Here is a 21,680-nt window from a genome sequence, read left to right on the forward strand (position 1 = left end):
TCGTAACAGCACAGTACTGTGGTAACTTTATGTATTGCAGTTTTCTGCTGCCACCCAAAAAAAATTCAGACATATGTGAGTGATGCTAAACCTTAACCTGATTGTGGACTGAGAGTGGGAAGGGGCAGGGAGAGGAAAATCATGGTTGTGGGAAGGGGCAGGGAGAGGGGAGGGATCAAAAAAACAATTGTTTGGAATCAGGTGACTTGCCTGGTGTCTCAGGGCGGGGTTTGTCTGCACCTCTGCCAACTCCTGCACCAGGCACCCCTTCTCTGCCACCTGTTTGACAATCCACCCACAGCACTCCTCCTGCACCATTCCCAGTATCCTTTGCTGCTGCCAGATTTACAATCTCGCTCTCCATTCCATGTTGACACATGCAGTACTTTGCAGAAGTCTTAGGCAGCCGAAGTCATTTTGTATGTGCCTAGCCTTTTGCACTGTATTTCATACAGTAGATAACCCTGAGATTTGCCCTCCACGTGTAGTCATGAAACAAAGAAACAATGTGAAACCCATTAAAACATCAAATACTCAGCACACAAAGAAACCCAAATCATGCAAACAGCAAAAAGCAAGCAATTAACACACAATATTATACATCAAACTGCAGAGTCTCTGAAAATTATCCAGGGGATTGGCAGCCACCGAGTCAATTCAGCCTAGCACTGTGTCAGTGACTGCAGCCCATAGCTGCGAAACCAGTTCTGCGCCAAAGTGCCTCAATTAAGTTGAACAAGTAGCAAAAAGAGTAACCAGAAGCACATGGAATATGAACCAGAGAGTCCTCCAAAAGCAAGTTTATGGGGCTTGTTTAGCAGCGAGGACATCAAACATCAAACTGCAGAGTCCCATAGCTACCAGCCACACTGCTGCAGCAACCCTGCACCTTCCTCTGGCAACAGCGAGAGGGAGACTGGTCAAGTACAAGCAGATGGTGCTGAACACCCGCTTGAGTTACACTCTCATTTTCATCGATTTCAATCCTGCTGATGCTTTAATCGGCGAGGAGCAATGGAGCATTGGTTCGCATCCCACCGTTAGAAATCTTGACTGCACAGTCCTCTCTCAACCTCACTGAATTCACCAGGAGTTAGCAGAAGTGTTAGATCACTTAGTCAGCCCAAAAATGTACTGTATAATCAAAATGGAAACTGTGGAGACTGTAATCAATTGCAGTTCTGGAGAAGAAGCATATTTAAAAGAAGAGGAAGTAGTTTCTATTGTGTTTCTTTGTATTTAAGAAAAGAATCAAATTTCTTTTGCAAGAAAAATATTTCATAGTAGTATATGGTGACATATATGTACTTTGATAATTTAGATAGAAGTTAGAAATTTTGGTGGTGACTTCATAGGTGGTGGTCATATTATGTGATTAACAATTTTCAATTTATTTGCACTAAATGGAGGCAGAAAGTAGATTTTTTTTTATTAATAGAAGTATTTGATTTTGTCAAACCCTTTACCATCCCCACAGAAAGAAACAAAGCCTGAAAGTTGGAAAATGTTTTTGACCTATGCTGAGGTGTTCTGGAACTTAAATGTTTACTGTTACCCTATCCTCAGATGCTGTCTGACCTATAGTGCTTCCAGCAATTTTTGTTTTCATTTCAGATTTCTGTAGTATTTTAATCTACTTATTTATTTAATTAGAGATACAGCACAGAACAGGCCATTCTGGTACTGCCTCGCAATCCGCCTATTTAACCCGAGCTTAATCACAGGACAATTTACAATGACCAATTAACCAACTAACTGGTATGATTACCACTTGGTTGTTTGGATAGTTTGCTAAATGTTAGTTTGAATACACTGACTTTAATCTATCTTTCTGCTTTTTTCACTCTTATGACTTGGGTTCCTCTGGATTGAGTAAGGGCAGCTGATTTTTTTTTCATAAAAATAGCTTGGGGAACTGTTTCAATGTGCCCTGGACTGGAGGTTGTCATTGGGGTAATAAATATTCCTGAGAGATTACTTCATTCTTTTAAATTGAAAGACCAAGGAATGCATTTACTGCAGTGGGCTCTTTTCACTAAATATTACATTTTAAAATCAACGCTAACTTGGAGGTACAGTGGTGGTTGAGGACTCTGACATCATGTGATAGACATGGCAGTAAGTTTGCCACTTGCCATGTTAACACAATCATCTTATTTTGATTTTGTTCCAGATTTTTGTGTTGATATGATAGTGGTCATGCAGAATGATATGAAATTGTTAAAATTGATTATCTAGAAGCCAGTTATCAAAAATACTGACATAATTTCTGTTTAATGTAATTAATGTTTTGCTCTTTTTCCCCAGTCTGTTGACTTGACGAGTCTCGTACTTATTATGCTATATGATTACCAAAATCGTAAATTCCAGCCTCGAAGCATCTCTGAAGCAGAGACTATAATACCTGAAGTTAGAGAAGTAGAGAAGAGCCTTTCAGAGTATGTAAATTGAAAATTGTTAATGACTTTTAGTAGAATTGGTATTCAGGTTTTCTGTTTACAGTAGTAAACACTAACTCTCTGGTGATTCAATGGGCTGGAATTCAAATTCTGGTCTAGAATGTTATTATAACTCACTACATGAGTTGTGTTATCATTTATAATGGGATATGAATTTCTCTCTTCCTTTGCCACAGTGAAGGTTCTGTTCCTCATTTTTTAAGTTGCACAAGGGTATTATCGATCCTGCATATTGCATAAGCTAGTGCTGCAAATTAATTTTTTATAATTTGGTATAAATTCATAGAGTTGAAATGATATAGCATGGAAATAGATTCTTCTGCGTATGGATTCTGTGCCCATGCAGCTTCATTTCTGCATGGCTAGAATAAGCTTAGCATTTGAACTTTATTACAATTATCATGTTCTGTTAATACAGCTAGTTAATTACCAACTACAACTTGTACAACTTGATAAAGTTATGAAAAATATTTGCTTTGATTTAATTTCCTCTTGATCTAGATTCTCCCACCAATGAATAATGGAATAATTGTAGCACCAAAATAAATTATTTGGGCCATAGTTCATGTTGGCAATTTACTTGATCTGATTCATTATCTTTTTTGCTCTTAAGTATTTATCCAATTTTCCCTTTCAAAAATGTTGACTGAATTTGCTTTCAAAAATGGAAAGGTTTCTCTCTAACCTATTATGTCAACTTATTCAAAATTGGAAAATTTCATTCACTTCTTGATATTCCTTGATATTCTGTATTTTGGAGACCACCTCTGATCTATTTAACACTCTGGAGAATTTGTGCTGCTTTCTTTCCAAAGCAAATATGTTTACTAAAAGGTGTATCAGACTAATTTGAATTATTCCATGCCTTTGCAACACGGAATCATAGAACACTACAACACAAAAACAGGCCCTTAGGCCCATCTAGTTTGTGCTGAAACATTAATCTATGTAGTCCCATTGACCTGTACCTGGACCATAGCCCTCCATACCCCTTCTATCCACGTTTCTTTTCCTCTTAAATTTCTCTTAAATGTTGAAATTGAACCCATATCCCCAGGTTCACTGACCGCTGATTCCACACACTCACAAATTTCTGGGTAGAAAATGTTCCCCTTCATGTTCCCTTTAAACATTTCATCCTTGACCTATAATTATGGTCTCACCCAACCTCCGTGGAAAAAGCCTGCTTATATTGACTCTATCTATACCCTCCATAATTTTGTACAGCTCTATCAAATCTCCTCTCATTCTTCTACACTTGAGGGAATAAATTCCTAACCTATTCAATCTTTCCCTATCACTCTGGTCCTCAAGTCCAGGCAACGTCCTTGTAAATTTTCTCTGTACTTTTCAATGTTTTTGGTATCTTTCCTGTCGTTAGATGACTAAAATTACACACAATGCTCCAAATTAGGCCTCACTAATGTCTTATACAATTTCAACATAACATCCTACTTCTGTACTTGGTACATTGATTTATGAAGTCCAATGAGCTAAAAGCTTTCTTTACAACCCTATTTATCTGTGACACCACTTACAAGGAATTATGCAACCGTGGTCATAGATCCCTTTGTTCTACTGCACTCCTCAGTCCCTACCACTCATTATGCGACACCTACCCTGGTCGGTCCTCTGAAGTGCAACACCTCACACTTACTTGCATTAAATTGCATCTGCCATCTTTCAGCCCATTTTTCCAGCTGGCCTAGATTCTGCTGCAAGCTTTGATCACTTTCCTTGCTGCCCATTACACCTCCAAACTTGATGTTATCTGCAAATCTGCTGATCCAGTTTACCACATTGATCTAAATGACAAACAGCAATGGACCCAGCACCAATCCCTGTGGCACACCACTAGTCACAGGTTGACCAACCTCCCATGCGGGACCTAGTCAAATGCCTTGCTAAAGTCAATTTAGACAACATCCACTGTCCTCCTTTCATCACCTTTCCCAGTACCTTCCCCGAAATACTCTATTAGATTGGATAAACATGACCTACCTTGCACAAAGTCATGGTGACTATCACTATAAGTCCCTGTCTGTCTAAATACCATATTTAGCACCCAACATTTTGTTCATATAAATGAGTATTACAACCAGGGATTTTGACCCAATTTAACTGAGATTTTTATTTGTGAATCACATGGTTTTTTTGCAGTTGAGCCCAAAAATAGGGAAAACTATAAACTGTGAAAAGCTAAAAATTCAAAAAACTGAAATGTCAGCAGTTCAAAAGTATTCATCCCCCTTGGTTCCATACTTAGTTGAACCATCTCTCACAGCTGTTACAGTTAGTAGTCTTTTTGGGTGCCTGTATTAGCTTTGCACAATGTGATGGAAGAAGATTTTTACATTTCTCCTTGCAAAATTGCTCAAGCTGTGCCAGGTTAGTTGGGGAACAACAGTGGAGTTACTTTATCGGATTAAGGTCAGGACTCTGACTGGGCCACTGAAGGACATCGATTTTCTTCATGGTTGCTCTGGCAGTGTGCTTTAGGTTGTTTTCCTTCTGAAAGACAAATTTCCTCCCAAGTTTAACCTGCCTGCAGAGGCTAGCAGGTTTTTACCCAGGATCTCTCTATTTAGCAGTGTTCATCTTCCCATCAATCCTGATCAGATTTCCAGTCCTTGCTGCTGAAAAGCATCCTCATAGCATGAAGCTACCTCCACCACACTTTACAGTAGGGATGGTGTTACTGTGGCTGATACACAGTAATAGATTTAAGCCACATGTACTGATATTAGTGTTGAGACCAAAAAGTTCCGCTTCAGTCTCATTTGACCACAAGACCTTATTTCAACCTTTACAGTATCTTTTAATTGACACTTTGCAAATGCTTTAATGGCAAATTTTTAGCCAAGGTTTGTTCCTTGCCACTCTTCCATAAATGCCCTTTCTTACAAGCCTTAGAGATTGTGGAGACATGAACTTCATCTCCAGTTGCAGCCACTGACTATTGCATCTCACTCAGCATCACTGTTGGCATCACTGTAGCCTCTCTTACAAGTGTCTTTCTTCTCCAGTGACTAAGTTTAGAGGGGCAGCTTGACCTAGAAAGTGTGGCCATGGTTTCACAATTTTTCTACTTTTCCACGATGGAGTGTACTGAGCTTGAGTTCAGTGCCTTTGAGATGGTCTTGTACCCTTCCCCAGATTTGTGCTTTTCTACTATCATTTCCCTAACTTGACTTGAATGCTCGTTTGTCTTCATTTTGGTTTGGTCTGTCAAAAATCTACCATACTGTTGTCTCTGAAGAGATAAGGAGTAATTATTCTTGTGAATTCATTGAAAGCAAGTGATCCTCCAGTTTTTTTGCTTCATCAAACTGGATGAGTTGGAAATGTAACTGCACCTGGGGAAAGTTACCATAGTAATTACCAAGGGGATGAATACACTTTCAGTCTCACAATTTTGGTTTTTAATCTTTGTTAATTGTTGACAGATTTTTGGAATTTTCTTTTGATTTGACTTCATGTACAATGTTTTGTAGATTAGCTCAAAAATCCTACTTCAATATATTTTAAATTTAGAAGATGACAGTAAAATGTGAAAATAGTTGTGCGGGCTGAATGCTTTTTCAAGTCACTATGTATCCAGTCCCTTAGAATACTTTCTATTAACTTTCCCATTACTGATGTAGGGCTCACTGGCCTATAATTTTCTGTTTTATTCTTAGAGCTTTTCTTAAACAATGGAATATTGGCCAACCTCCAGTCCTCTGGCACCACACCCGTGGCTAATGATGTTTTAAATATCTCTGTTAGGGCCCTTGCAATTTCTGCACTGGCCTCCCACAGGGTCCGAGGGAACACCTTGTCAGGGCCTGAGGATTTATCCATCCTAGTCTACCTCAAGATAGCAAACACCTCCTCCTCTGTAATCTGTATAGTGTCCTGGCTGCTACATTGCCTTACACCTATAGACTCTGTGTCCAGTTAAATACAGATGCAAAAATACATTTAAGATCTTCCCCCATCTCTTTCAGCTCTATGTGTAGATTAGCACTCTGATCTTCCTTAGAGGACCAAATTAGAACCTTGCTATCCTTTCGCTCTTAATCTATCTGTAGAAGTCCTTGGGATTCCTCTTTACCTTGTCTGCTAGAGTAACCTCATATTTTCTTTAAGCCCTCCTGATTTCATTCTTATATTTCCTCTTGCATTTCTTATATTCCTCAAGTAGCTCATTTGTTCCTGCCTGCCCATACTTACTATGTACCTCTTTCATTTTTTAAACCAGGATATCAATATCTCTCAAAAACCAAGGTTCCCTAAACCTGTTATCATTGCCTTTTATTCTGACAGGAACATACAAACTCTGTAATCTCAAAATTTCACTTTTGAAGGCCTCCCATTTACCAGGTACACTTATGCCAGAAAACAACCTGTCCCTATCCACACTCACCAGATCCTTTCTGATACCATTAAAATTGGCTTTTCTCCAATTTAGAATCTCAACCTGAGGACCAGACCTATCCTTTTCAATAATTGCCTTGAAAATAACACCATTATGTTCACTAGGTGCAAAGTTTCTCCTACACAACTTTTGTCAGCTACCCCATCTCATTCCCTAATAGGAGATTTAGTATCACACTCTCTCTAGTTGGGACTTCTATGTACTGATTATGGAAACTTCCCTGAACACATCGACAATCTCTTTCCCATCCAGCTCTTTTACAGTATGGGAGTTCCAGTCAATAGGTGGAAAGTTAAAATCACCTACAATGGCAACCTTATATTTTTTGTAACAGTCTGCAATCTCTCTACAAGTTTGCTCCTCTAAATCCTGTGGACTGTTGGTTGGTCTATAACCTAATCCCATTAACATGGTCATGCCTCTCTTATTCCTCATTTCTACCCATAAAGCTTCAGTAGACAAACTCTCCAGTCTGTCTTGACAAGAGAACTGTCCAGACTAGTAATGCTACTCCTCTCCATTTAATCCCTCCCACTCTATTACATCTAAAACAATGGAATTCCAGAGCATTGAGCTGCCAGTGCTGCTCCTTCTACAACCAAGTATCGCTAATGGCTAAAATGTCATAATTCTCTATGCTGATCCATGCCCTTCGCTCATCTGCCTTTCCTACAATACTCCTTGCACTGAAATACACAGAACTCAGAACATTAGTCCCACCATGCTCAATCTTTTGATTCCTGACTTTGTACAAAGACTTAAAAAAAATCTTTCTCCACAACTACTCCATTATCTGTTCTGTGCTGTAGTTTCCATTCCCCTGCAGCTCCAGTTTAAACTCGTGATTTTTTTAATTTGAGTTATAAATAGAGATATCACCATCTGGTTCAAAATGGATGTTCATACTTTGATCTGTGATGAAAATAATTGGCATCTGATTAGGTGTGAACAAATCGGTGACAGATGAATTTCAACAGAAAATAAATTGAGATCCAATTCTCTTGCTTTATCTGTGTTTGAGGTCCTTTTGTCCAGTTGTATCTATGTTCCTTTCAATTTTTTTTCCTCAACTAGTGGCATTTCTTCAGAATTCATATTGTTTAAAACACAGTAATGTTTTCCAGATACTTTCTATTGGAAGAAAATGGCCATAAATTCCAGAATGTGGTACTATTATTCCAACTTTTCACTTGCGAGTATTTCTATTTTGTCATTTTGGATGACTCTCCCTAGTTGGCTTATGTTTCCTGAATGAAGCTTCACTACGTTGAATCATTTTATTTAATTTGTCATGCAACAAAGATTTCATTTTGCCATAATAATATTAGGGAATTCATTGGGGGACCACTAGTTTATACAAGTTTAGGAACATTTATGCTTTCTTGATTGAAAAATGGAAAGAAATATGAAGTAAACAAGCAATCTAAAATGGTGAAGAAATCTCCCTTGAGCACCTGTGCTTTTCTCTCTCTGGCAATAAAGACCAAATGATGAATTTCTTGAATTTTTCAGTTTGAATGTTTCTGCTTGTCAAAACAATCATGGGTCATTTTTGATTTGTTATATTCTTACTGGGAGAAGTTTGACTTCTGACTTCGTCATTCAGAGCAGTTGTTAACCTCCATGAAAGTTAAGGGCTTACTGAAGACTCCTGCTTTCAATACTTAGATTTAACAAACAGTGCTTTGGGACCTTATCCCCTTCCTTAAGGTTAACAAAAACATTACCTTAAACAGCTGTGAAGTTTCTGCTGCTGGACTGTCGAGTTATCAGCCAGGTCCATCCATCTCCGGACGTTTCATCCCCTAACCCGGAACATCCTTGGGATGGTGGGACAGCAGAAGGTGATCTGTCTTCTACTCCTGACAGTCGGACTTCCAGCAAGTATCGTCCCTTCACACCCAAAGCCAACTGCACGCTGTCTCTGCTGCTTGAGCCATGGTGTTAACGGCTCTCTCCCTGGTTCTCCCTTGTATCCCTAAAGCTGCCATCATCTTCCAGCATGACATGATGGAGAATCCTCTTGCCCCCACTTCGACAGGGAAGTTCCATGTCTGCCAGCCTTGCCATCTGCAGTCTGCCACTAGGCCTTCGTACCTCGCCAGCTTCCTCTCATGGGCTTCTTGGCATTGGGTCTTCCATGGTACTGTTAGCTCTATCACCACCAGCTTCTTTGCACTCTCTGACAATAGTAGAATGTCTGGTCGAAGTGTGGTCTCTACTATTGGTGGGAACTCCAGCTTCTTTCCAAGATTGACCTTCATCTCCCAGTCCTTTGCCATGCTCAGGATACCGTCTCTGCGCTTGTTTGTTGCTGCAACATGTTCCTCGGTCCTGATGAAGTTCGGTTGGCTGTCCTTTTTGTGGTCCTTCTTCCTTTCTGTCTGCAAAGTGTGGGCGAGCGCTCTCAGAACCTGGTCGTGTCTCCATCTGTACCGTCCTTGGGAAAGGGCAACCTGGCAACCATATTTATACAATATATGAGCCCGGAATAAAGGGGTTATTTTGAGAATTAAGAGATTAGAGTTGATCTTTTTTTCAAAGAGTTAAGTGGCAAAATAAATCAATGAAGATAATTCCAAAGTAGAAGAAATAGGTGGGGGAGACAGGTTATAAGGTTAATGATGTGTGAACATTGGAAGACCATAAGATATAGGAACAGAAGTAGGCTGTTTGGCCCATCGAGACTGCTCCACCATTCAGTCCTGGACTGATCCAATTCTTCCAGTCATCCCCACTCCCCTGCCTTCTCCCCATACTCTTTGATGCCCTGGCTAATCAAGAACCTATCAATTGCTGCCTTAAATGCACCCAGTGACTTGGCCTCCACAGCCGCTTGTGGCAACAAATTCCACAGATTTGCCACCCTCTGACTAAAGTAATTTTCCCGCATCTCTGTTCTAAATGGTTGTCATTCAATACTGAAGTAATGCCCTCTTGTCCTAGGATCCCCTACCATGGGAAATAACTTCGCCATATCTAATCTGTTCAGGCCTTTTAACATTTGAAATGTTTCTATGAGATCCCCCCTCATTCTCCTGAACTCCAGTGAATACAGCCCAAGAGCTGCCAGACATTCCTCATATGGTAACCCTTTCATTCCTGTGAATCTTCTCTGAACCCTCTCCAGTGTCAGTATATCCTTTCTAAAATAAGGAGTCCAAAACTGCACACGATACTCCAAGTGTGGTCTCACAAGTGCATCAACATCACATCTCTGTTCTTATATCCCATATCTCTAGAAATGAATGCCAACATTGCATTCACATTCTTCACTGCCGACTCAACCTGGAGGTTAACCTTTAGGGTATCCTGCACAAGGATTCACAAGTCCCTTTGCATGTCTGCATTTTGAATTCTCTCCCCATCTAAACGATAGTCTGCCCATTTATCTCTTCCACCAAAATGCATGACCATACACTTCCCAACATTGTATTTCATTTGCCACTTCTTTGCCCATTCCCCTAAACTATCTTAGTCTCAATGCAGGCTCTCTGTTCCCTCAACACTACCCGCTCCTCCACCTATCTTTGTCGCATCAGCAAATTCAGTCATAAATCCATTAGTCCCATAATCCAAATTATTGACATACATTGTAAAAAGCAGCGGTCCCAACATAGAACTCTGTGGAACTCCACTTAATACCGGCAGCCAGCCAGAATAGGATCCCTTTATTCCCACTCTGTTTTCTGCCAGTCAGCCAATGCTCCACCCATGCTAGTAACTTCCCTGTAATTCCATGGGCTCTTATCTTGCTAAGCAGCGTCATGTGCGGGACCTTGTCAAAGGTCTTCTGAAAACCCAAGTACACCACATTTACAGCATCTCCTTTGTCTATCCTGCTTGTAATTTCTTCAAAGAATTGCAGTAGGTTTGTCAGGCAGGATTTTCCTTTCAGGAAACCATGCTGGCTTTGGCCTGTCTTGTCATGTGCCTCCGGGTATTTCTTAATCTCATTCCTAACAATCGATTCCAACAACTTCCCAACCACTGATGTCAGGCTAATAGGTCTGACATCTGCTGCCTCCCACCCTTCTTAAATGGAGTAACATTTGCAATCTTCCAGTCATTCAGTACAATGCCAGAATCTATCGATTCTTGAATGATCATTGTTAATGCCTTCGCAGTCTCTCCAGCTACTTCCTTCAGAACCCGAGGGTGCATTCCATCAGTTCCAGGAGATTTATCCACCCTCAGACCATTAAGCTTCCTGAGCACCTTCTCAGTCGTAATTTTCACTGCACCTATTTCACTTCCCTGACACTCTTGAATGTCCGCTGTACTGCAGATGTCTTCCATTGTGAAGACTGATGCAGAATATGCATTCCTAATGACCTTCTTAGTTTCCTTCTGAAAGTTTTAAAAATCTTCCCAATCCTCTATCTTTCCACTAGCTTAGGCTTCCTTGTATGCCCTCTCTTTTGCTTTTACTTTGGCTCTGACTTTACTTGTCATGCCACGGTAGTGTCCTTCTTCCCTTTGTAAATTTCTTCTTATTTGGAATATATCTGTCTTGCACTTCCCTCATTTTTTGTGGAAACTCCAGCCATTGCTGCTCTGCTGTCCTTCCTGTTAGTGTCCCTTTCCAGTCAACCTTGGCCAGATCCCCTCTCATGCCATTGTAATTTCCTTTATTCTACTGAAATATTGACACATTGGAATTTAGTTTCTCCTTCTCAAATTTCAAAGTGAACTCGAACATAGTGTGATCACTATTCCCTAAGAGCTCCTTAACCTTGAGCTCTCTTATCACATCTGGATCATTGCACAACGCTCAATCCAGCACAGCTGATCCCCTGGTGGGCTTCACAACAAGCTGTTCTAAAAAGCTATCTCTTAGATATTCTACAAATTCTCTCTCTTGAGACCCAGTATTGACCTGGCTTTCCCAATCCATTTTCATGTTAAAATCTCCAACGATTATCATGACATTGGCCTTCTGACACACCTTTTCTGTCTCCTGCTGTAATTTGTAATCCATATCCTGGCTGCTTTTTGGAGGCCTCTACACACTGCCATTAGGGTCATTTTACCCTTCCCATTTCTTAACTCAACCCATAGAGACCCTACACCTTCCGATCCTATGTCATCCCTTTCTAATGATTTAATATTATTTCTTATACACAGGCCCACACCACCCCCTCTGCCTACTAACCTATCTTTCCAATATACTGTATATCTTGGACTTACAGCTCCCAATGGCAGCCATCCTTTAGCCAAGTTTCAGAGACAGCCACAAATTCATACTTGCCAATCTGTAGCTGAATTTTAAGATTGTCCATTTTATTTCTTACAACAGTACAGGTCAGATTAAGACAAAGAAGTACAGATTTGAAGAAATGACCGCAGTAGCATTAGTGAGAATGTGAAAGTACTTGAGACAAAACAAAAGCAAAATACTGTATGTCTTGAAATCCTAAAATATAATCAGAATGCATTGAAAGCATTTAAAAACAATGAATTGGAAAGTTAAGAGATGTGTGGAATTTTGCAATTCAAGAATCAAGTGGGTGAGAAAAAAGAGAACTAAGTATGGACGTGAAGCAGAATGAAGTATGGACAGAGCAGAAGAAAGATGACAGTGAAATGTAAAAGTAAATGGTATTGAGAGAAATAATGAAAAAAAAGACTGGGGAATTTGGTGAGAGTAATTTGGCATGGCAAATGCATCCAAGCTTGACCCCTTGCTTAAGCATATGTATTTGAATGTTGAGCACTAGCTTCCACTTGTATTGGATGTTATTGGAAAGTGCAGAAGAAAAAACCTTTATTCTGGTAAAGGGAGAGAATTATTTTTACATTTGGGCAACTGGGAACTTGAATACCGTACTGGACTAGACTGATATGCTTTGGATATATGCCACCAATTTGCTCTTAGTCTCCACACTGTAGTGGAGATTGCCTTGAGAGCAGCAAATGCAGAATGCTAACTTGTAGTTTCATTTGGAAACTATTTAGAGCTCTTATTATTAAAGACAAGAAAAGCCAAAGGGGGAGATAATGCAATTCCATATTCCAAAGCCAAAGGACAGAGAGATGATGTGCATTAGAGATGATCTACAAGTGGACCAGAATGTTAGGGAAGACATCGTTCCCTTCATTATACCATAAAGGAAGGGAGGGGTGAATGTATTTTCATAGAGAATCACACTGGATTTGCTAAAAATATATGGAGTTTGAAGAGAAGGAGAGTTATAAGAGATGCTCTCAAGGTGAAATAGAAACAAAAGGATGAGGGACCTGCCAGCCACACAAAGGTTTGTCTTCTTTTGTTGAGGAGAAGGCATTTAAATTTAAGAAGGAAGCAGGTGAATGACAATTTACAGTATATGTACCTGAAATAAGTGCATATGTTTGTAAATTAATGCATTGTAACTAGTATGGGAAATTAAAAACAACTTTCTAAATCTTTTTATTAATATTAGTAATATGGACAGAATACAGATGATATATTGATAAAGAAATTACCAACATACACATTCCATTATGTATGAAAAAAAACATACATAATAGTTACAATATAAATGAGTTTACCAAGACATAAGCCATAAGATATATGTATGGACATAGTAAATCTAAATATTTCATAATGTATAATATTAAAAAAACAGAAAAAAGAAAGAAAAAAAACCCCAAAAAAATTTATATAATGCAAAACTAACTAATCTAATCTAATAACTATAACTAATAAGTAATATAAAAGAAAAAAAAACAAACAAAAGAGAAGGAAAAAAAAAGTGGGCTGTTTATAATATCTCACAAAAATAAGTATTCATCAATGCCGTCACTTCCGGTCCTCTCAAAATACATAAGCTAAAAGCTGGGAAATCAAATGTACTTGGCACAGGGTCATATTACATCATATGAAAATGTTGAATAAATGGTCTCCATAACTTTTCAAATTTAATAGAAGTCTCAAAAGTACCACTTCTAATTTTTTCTAAGTTTAAACCTAACATAGTTTGAGAGAACCAATTAAATACAGTGGGATTAATTTCCTTCCAATTCAACAATATAGATCTTCTAGCCATCAGAGTTAGAAATGCAATCATTCGACGGGCTGAAGAAGATAAATGCTGTGAATCTAACATTGGTAAACCAAAAATTGCGGTAATAGGATGAGGTTGTAAATCAATATTCAAAACCGCAGAAATAATATCAAAAATATCTTTCCAATATTTCTCCAAAAATGAACACGGCCAAAACATGTGAGTTAAAGACGCAATTTCAGAATGACATCTCTCACAAATAGGACTTATATGAGAGTAAAAATGAGCTAATTTATCCTTGGACATATGGGCCCTATGTAAACCTTAAATTGTATTAGTGAATGTTTGGCACATAACGATGATGTATTAACTAATTGAAGAATTCTATCCCAATTCTCACTAGAAATACTAAAACTAAGCTCTCTTTCCCAATCCTGTTTAGTCTTATAAAGGGGCTCTGAACGTATCTTCATAATTATATTATAAAGTTTTGAAATAAGCCCTTTTTGAAAAGGGTCTAATTCAAATAAACTCTCCAAAGTATCTGAAGGCACAAAATTTGGAAATGTAGAGAGTACAGAACTTAAAAAATGTCTAATCTGTAAATATCTAACAAAATGAAATCTCGGCAAGTTATATTTGTTGGATAATTGTTCAAAAGACATGAAACAATTATCTAAAAATAAATCAGAAAATCTTAGTAATCCCTTAGTTTTCCAAGCTGAATAAGCTTGATCTATAATGGAAGGGTGAAAAAAACAATTAGATACAATAGGACTATTTAAAACGAATTGAGTCAACCCAAAAAATCTCCGAAATTGAAACCATATACGCAATGTATGTTTAACTATCGGGTTGTCAATTCGTTTCGGCAATTTAGAAAGAGCAAAAGGGAGAGAAGTCCCTAAAATAGAACCCAAAGCATAAGCTGATACCGATTTAGTTTCTAAACTCACCCAACAAGGGCCAAAAGATCCACCCCCATCTTTCAACCAGCATAACAAATATCTAATATTAACTGCCCAATAGTAAAATCTGAAATTAGGTAATGCTAACCCGCCTTCCTTTTTTGTCTTCTGTAAATATGTTTTACCTAACCCGGGATTTTTATACTGCCATATATATGAAGAAATTTTAGAGTCAACATTAGTAAAAAAAGAGATTTCGGGATAAAAATTGGTATCGCTTGAAAAATATATAAAAACTTAGGTAAAATAACCATCTTAATAGCATTAATCCTACCTATTAGAGATAGAGACAAAGGTGACCACTTAGTAAACAAACCTTTAATCTGATCAATTAAGGGTAAAAAATTAAATCCAAATAAATCTTTATGGTTCTTTGTGATTTTGATCCCTAAATAAGTAAAAGAGTCATTAACTAATTTAAAGGGTAAATTTCCATAAATTGGTAAAAAACAACTTGATGTTTTTCTTTTCTATAGTTGTAAAACAAAGCTTGCTGCTGCACTTGCCCGGTGTCGGATTAAAAATAATGCCATCTCCATAGACTTAATTCTTCCTGAATCTGTGAGAAATCAAGAAAAACGTGCTTCTTCTTTGCCACTGTATGCTTGGGTGAACTTATTAAAGACCAGGTAATGTTTTATAATTCTGTGCTATTTACATTCTATATTAGTGAAGATATACCCATACTTTGTTTTACTGTTGGTAAATTAATGTAAGACATTATACCCAACCTGCCTGCAATTCCTGATGAAGGGTCTCAGCCCGAAACATTGACTGTTTATTCTTTCCTGTTGATGCTGCCAGGTCTGCTGAGTTCCTCCAGCATTTTATGTGTATTACTTTGATTTGTACTATGCATCCAAAAGTGTTGGTGGTGGCAATAAGTTCTGCTAGTTGATGGTCATTAGCTAACTGCTGAATGGAAATAACTGGTAATTTTTCAGTGATACCCTGAGCACCAAGATTGTCTAGCAAACAATAATGTCGTAGTTATTATAAGTCAAATAGTAAGATTTCTGTGGGTATATGAAAATGTAGTTTGCATGATAGAACTTTATTTTACTTTACAAGCTTTTGATGCTGCCCTAACCGTGCCCCATTGTGATTTGACAGTGTTGAAGATGTTACTGCTTTATTGGAGAGTAAAGGCTTTACCAAGGTGAAATGCGCTAGTGATCTTGAGGGACTGTCCTTTTGTGAGGATCGACATTGCCAAGATGTGCTACTTTTTCCAACTCAGCTAACATCAAAGCTTTATAACATGGAACTTGTTACCAGTTACAAGATGATCATCCAAGTAAGAGGAGGAATTGAGGACAGTTATGAAGAACTTAATATTAGTTTTAAAAATTCCTACTTATGAAGAAATAATAATTTTTGTCTTGGATTCTTCCATATAAATGATAGTAATGATCCATTTCCATTTTTATTCTCTAGGATAAAAGTCGAAGCCTCGCACCACATTCTGTAAAGCCCTTAATGAACATGGACGATGATATTGTTGTTACGAATTCAGGCTCGCGGATGACTATTGCCCATATGTCTGCTCTGATTAATCAGAGCTCTTCAAAAGTCTATGTTTGTGGGGTGAAGGCAGAATTGGAACAAAGTGAACTGAGGACCCTGTTTGAAAAAATGGGTTGTAAAAGTGTGTGTTTAATTGGTTAACTATTCATTATTTGCATTCTCTTTAATTCACAGATGAGTTGTCATTAGGTGCAACACAAAAATATTAATTGCAGATCATCAAAGTAGGATGTTTAAACTTTGCATTGAGGATCACGTTCAGGTCCGAGCAGCAGACTGAGGCAAAATTGTAGATGGCACATCCACAAGAACGAGGTGCCAGCCTGTGAGTGCTGTTGGAAGTGCACAAGGATGTCAAGCAGTGTAGAGTGCTCGTCTGTTGCTCTTTTCGCAAACTTCACTACGTTTTAAGAGCCGGGAAGGTAACAAATAGACCCTGATGTGAGAGCTCAGGCCTGCTTCAGTGTTGACTAAAGCACTTCATGTTACCTGGACTGCTGTCCTCCGGCTAAACTTCTTCAGGTTTTTATTGGCATTGATCATCATCTTCCTTTGCTACTGATGTTTGCAGTTCCCAGATCTCCTTCAAAATCATCCTTCCACGGCATCCCTTACCCCCACCCCTAACCACATGACCACATGACCTTTTCTCTGACTCAATCATCTCCTTCCCAATTTATTTTCTCCACTATGGAAGGAATTATAAAAGAGAACCTTTTCTAACATAAATGAAGCCTTTGGACTATAGGCCTTGTTGAAAATCATAACCTTCACTTTAGCAGGCCAAGGCAGAGACCAAAACCTGTAATTGCTTGCATCAAGCTATAGATTTTAGCAGTAATCACATTTCAAACGTTGAATTCAAATGTCTGCATGATGATTGATAAAAGAGGATATTCAATTCAGGTATAGTTTTCCAGCTTTATGAATTTATAACTTCCTAAGTGCCATTTTAATGCATCCAGTTTAATTATGCAAGATAATTTAAACCAATTAATTTTCTTCTGAAGTTTTGAAAGAGGTGGCTTTTTTTTGGACTATCTATGCCTACCCAATAATGGGGAGGAAGTTAATCAGCAAATATTTGAAAATTGAGTGATTACCCAGGCCTGTGCCCTGGAGAGGATACTCCAGCGGACTTTCCAGGTGCAGATCCATGGTCTCGCCAGACTAACAGATGCCACTACACTACACAGTGGGTTGAAAAGCACTAAGTACAGGCAAGCTAAAGACGAAGAATGAAATCCAGAATAGATCATCCATTCCCTCACAACTGTCCTGAATTTATGAAAATATTTACCTCACTATGAAAGGGGAAAGGAGTGAAGGAAGGAATGTTGAGTTGAGGCCAGTTTCTTATTGAATGGTGGAGCAAGTTTGAGGAACCATGTGCCAACTCTTGCTTTTGTATCTTTACATGGCCACTTAATTTATGTTCATGTCACCTGCTTTCATGTTCTCCAAACAAAAGGAAATGACTTTTAGCGGCTGTCCCACTAAATCAGATCAGATTTATTATCACTGACTTATTATCACATGATGTTATTTTGTTTTGTGGCAGTGTAAAGACATAAGATTACTATAAATGACAAAATAAATATTATGCATAAAAAGAATATTTGGTATATTTTAGTGAAATCTTAGGATTTAATGTTTTTTTTCATTCTCATCCCTGAGGACAACCCCTACTTCTCAGGAATCAAATGTATTGTACCTATTTTACACTCTCCAAGACAAGAATATCTTTTTGATTCAAAGACTAAAAATGCTCACTGTAGTCTGTTTCACCTAAACTCTGAACAATTGTAGCAAGACTTAAGCTTGTATTGCATTTTGTAACAGCAGTCGTACAATTTGCCTTCCTAATTGCCTGCTGTACCTGAATGTTAATATTTTGCATTTTATGAATTTGCCCACTCAAGTCCTTTTGTACATCAGCATGATTTTTGAAACTAGAACATTTCCAGTCATCTAACTAGATTGTCATCTAACCTTGCATTTCCCATATTATACTCCATCTGTTCCCTTCCGGCCCACTCACTCAACCTATTTAAAATCCTCTATCCTTTGTGTCATTTACACAACTCTTCCAACTGGCTTTATTGTAGTCAGCAAATCTAGATCGGTCACATTCTGTCCTTTCATCTTATTAGGTTATTATTATGTTGCATATTATGCCTGCTACTGATTCTTGTCTCATCCTAGGAGTAACAGCCAAGTAATCTTTAAAAAATTCCATTTTAAATCCGACTCTTCATTTACTGTTTTTTATTTAGCTTCCTACCCATGCTAATGTACAATACTTCATAAATCTCATACAATGTAACAACTTTTAGGCAATAATTTGTTTTAGTTTTATATTTTCTAATATGGAAGAAATACACCAAATATACTTGCAAATTTGCAATCAAAATGAGGTGTTTAAACATAAAATTAGCCAGATGGATGCAGGCTTTTATTTTTATTTTACTTTAGGGATGGAATAGGCCCTTCAAGACATACAGCTCAGCAGCCCCCAACAACCCCCATTTAACCCTAATCTAATAGTGCGACAATTTACAATGGCCAGTTAAACTACCTGATACATCTTTGGACCGTGGGAGGAAACTGGAGCATTTGGAGTGAACCCAGTCATTCCACGGGGAAGACGTACAGTGACTCCATACAGAAGATGTTGGGGTTGAACTCCAAACACTGAACTGCAATAGTGTTGCGCTAACTGCTACACTACCATGGCGTGGCTTTGATCTCTTCAGTTTAGCTTCAAAATTTGTAAGCAGGAAATACTCCTGCTTTAAAAACTGTACTTGGAATAATTGGTCTATGGTAGTGAATTTATATTTAAAATGAGTACATTTTGAAACTTGATATCATTGCAAAGTTACTTGGAAGTGGTAAAAGAAAACTTCATTGCTGCAATTGGGTCAGGTTTGAGGTGTAGAAAGAGCATAGTGGTTGTAGCTTATTTGTTCAGGGAGAGATTGATGCTATCACTGTGAATATATAAGTAAGTGTCCTAGTTCTCAGCTTTAGTTCTCTCTTGAAAATGTAAAAACTGGAAAATTTCAAGGATAATTAGCAGAATATTGCATGAAAGAAAGAAGTATGTAATTTCTTTGGTCAAATGTAAGTGGCCTGAACTGTCTTGTCTGATTGCTTTACAGACATAAAGCTGATACCCCAGAGATTCACTGACATCGAACCTATGGATCCACGTTTACAAAAGGCTAAGGTTATTCTAATTGTGCCTCAGTGTTCAGCATCCGGCATCAGCAATCCAGTGGAATTCATCTTAAATGAACGTGGAGGTAAAGTTAACCTATGTATTGTATATGGCTGTAATAACATTGTTATCATGCACTGGAGCACAAGCAATCAGTTGAAAAGATTGCAGGGAAGAAAAGAAGGAGTACTCATTTAACTGAATTCCCAATTCCAATCTTGCTGAAAAGGTAGGCAGATGGAAGCTGGATAAAATATCCCCCTGAGGTCCTTCTTGAATACAAGCATACAGCAAGCTGAGCAACAGCAATATTAACAGAGTGCAAACCTGGGCAGAAAAGTTAATATAATGGAGGACAGAAATGGCTGCATGGCAGCAATTTATGGTTTTATAATGGCCAAAAAATCTCTAAGGCTCTATAACTTAACCAGATGGGTAACAGCTTTCCTTTTTAAATTATAGGTTGCTTTCCAATGAAGTTATTGAAGCAGATTGGTTGCAGCTTTGCAGAAATCTCCAGACAATATATTTTATCAGGAAAACACTCAATTTATACTATAAACAGATCTGAATTATTTTGGTTGTCCCAAGGCAGAGTTTTGGTTCAGTATTTTACTATGAATCTGGGATGCTTAATAGATACCTACCTAGGATACATCCTGGACAACTCCTCAGAGGTCACCTCCTGGAAGGGCAAATGTATCAACCATTCAAAATGTCAAACATGCACAGCATTTCTACCCAAAAGATTTGCAGTGAGGATTTTTAATAAGTGCTCTTATCATAATGGACACTATCAGTTCTTTCAATTTACCTTGAAGGATGATTACAGATTAAAGTTAATATCTTGATAGTATTATCTTCGTGATATAATATAAAGATAAACACAGGAGCTAATGATTCCTAAACAAGAGAAAATGAGCAGAAGCTGGAATTCAGAGTAATACACACAAAATGCTGGAGGAACTCAGCAGGTCAGGCAGCATCTATGGAAGAGAGTAAACAGTTGACGTTTCGAGCTAAAATCCTTCGTCTGACACCAACAACCATTCCAGAGAAAAACTGAACCTCCTGACTGTGTCTGCATGCTTTTATGCATTGATCAGCTGATCAGATATTTACATTAACGAGCATGTGTAAAGTTGTGTCTAATAAAGTAGTCAACGAGTTTATTCTTGTATATCTGTGGAATAAAAAGTCCTCTCTACAGATGTAACAACTTGAAGGAAATAAACTTGGTAGATTGAGAAGCGGTCTGGAAATATCACACCTGACTGTGAGAAGAATTACAAAACTCTGAGAACTGTAAAGAGAACTGCCTGACTTTCCAAGCCCAGGGGACTGTTATGTTATGATCTCAGCCCCCTCCTTTGTGAGAACCGCAAGAGCACCTGTCGAGGGGGGGGAGGGTCAATAGACCCAGGGAGAGAGAGAGAGAGAAATGTGCTGAATTGCACGTTCCACCTGGGATGCAGAATAAGACGACAGCGACTATTGTCTCATGGAGACCACGTGAAAAGCCCTCGGGCAAGGTGGGCTGGTTGAGAGAGAGAGTGCATCATCCCAACCTGATTGACACCTGCGACCCCGTGAGGAAGTATAAAGGAGAGTCTCAGGGGGACAGCCCCTTCAGACGCACCAAGAAGACACAAGAGAGTGATTCCGCAGCAGCGGGAAGCCATTCTGAAGGAAGCCACGTGCGTTAGATTCCGGGATTGGAATTTGTGGCTGGAATCACAGAAAACCGCTTTTAACTAACATCGGGGAGAGGGAACCAACGCTCCCCCGATTCCACGGAAGCTTCATAAAGACCCGGCAAGTTTTTCCTCTTCTCCCCAGTCTCTCTCTCTCAGTCGCCCCACGTGAAACCCAGCGATTCCCAAAAGGCTGAAGCCTGCAGACTTCTGAGTGACTTTTATATTTCCAACGGACAATATATTATCCCCTAGACACCAGTAGAGCTCACTTCTTAATGATGATTATTACTATACCCGCGCTTTAGATTGAGTATTGACAACGTGCATTATCTGAATGTTTGTATTAACCTTACTTTTGTGCCCCTTTATAAATAAAAATAGTGACATCAGACTTCAA

General features: G+C 38.5%; 1 protein-coding gene across 3 annotated transcripts in view; it reads left to right on the plus strand.

The window, feature by feature from the left end:
- LOC132404706 (putative methyltransferase NSUN7) overlaps positions 1–21,680 on the plus strand; it is a 107,592-nt gene that overhangs the window by 68,321 nt on the left and 17,591 nt on the right. For 2 of the 3 annotated variants that reach the window (XM_059989085.1, XM_059989088.1), the window contains 5 exons: positions 2,308–2,438; positions 15,313–15,465; positions 15,950–16,133; positions 16,274–16,484; positions 19,528–19,671. In XM_059989085.1, coding sequence (XP_059845068.1) covers positions 2,308–2,438; positions 15,313–15,465; positions 15,950–16,133; positions 16,274–16,484; positions 19,528–19,671 — 823 coding nt within the window. The remainder of the gene's footprint in view (positions 1–2,307; positions 2,439–15,312; positions 15,466–15,949; positions 16,134–16,273; positions 16,485–19,527; positions 19,672–21,680) is intronic. The other variant, XM_059989087.1, reaches the window with a different exon arrangement.

The sequence above is a fragment of the Hypanus sabinus genome, chromosome 14 (assembly GCF_030144855.1).
Source record: "Hypanus sabinus isolate sHypSab1 chromosome 14, sHypSab1.hap1, whole genome shotgun sequence".
In the NCBI taxonomy this organism is placed as follows: domain Eukaryota; kingdom Metazoa; phylum Chordata; class Chondrichthyes; order Myliobatiformes; family Dasyatidae; genus Hypanus; species Hypanus sabinus.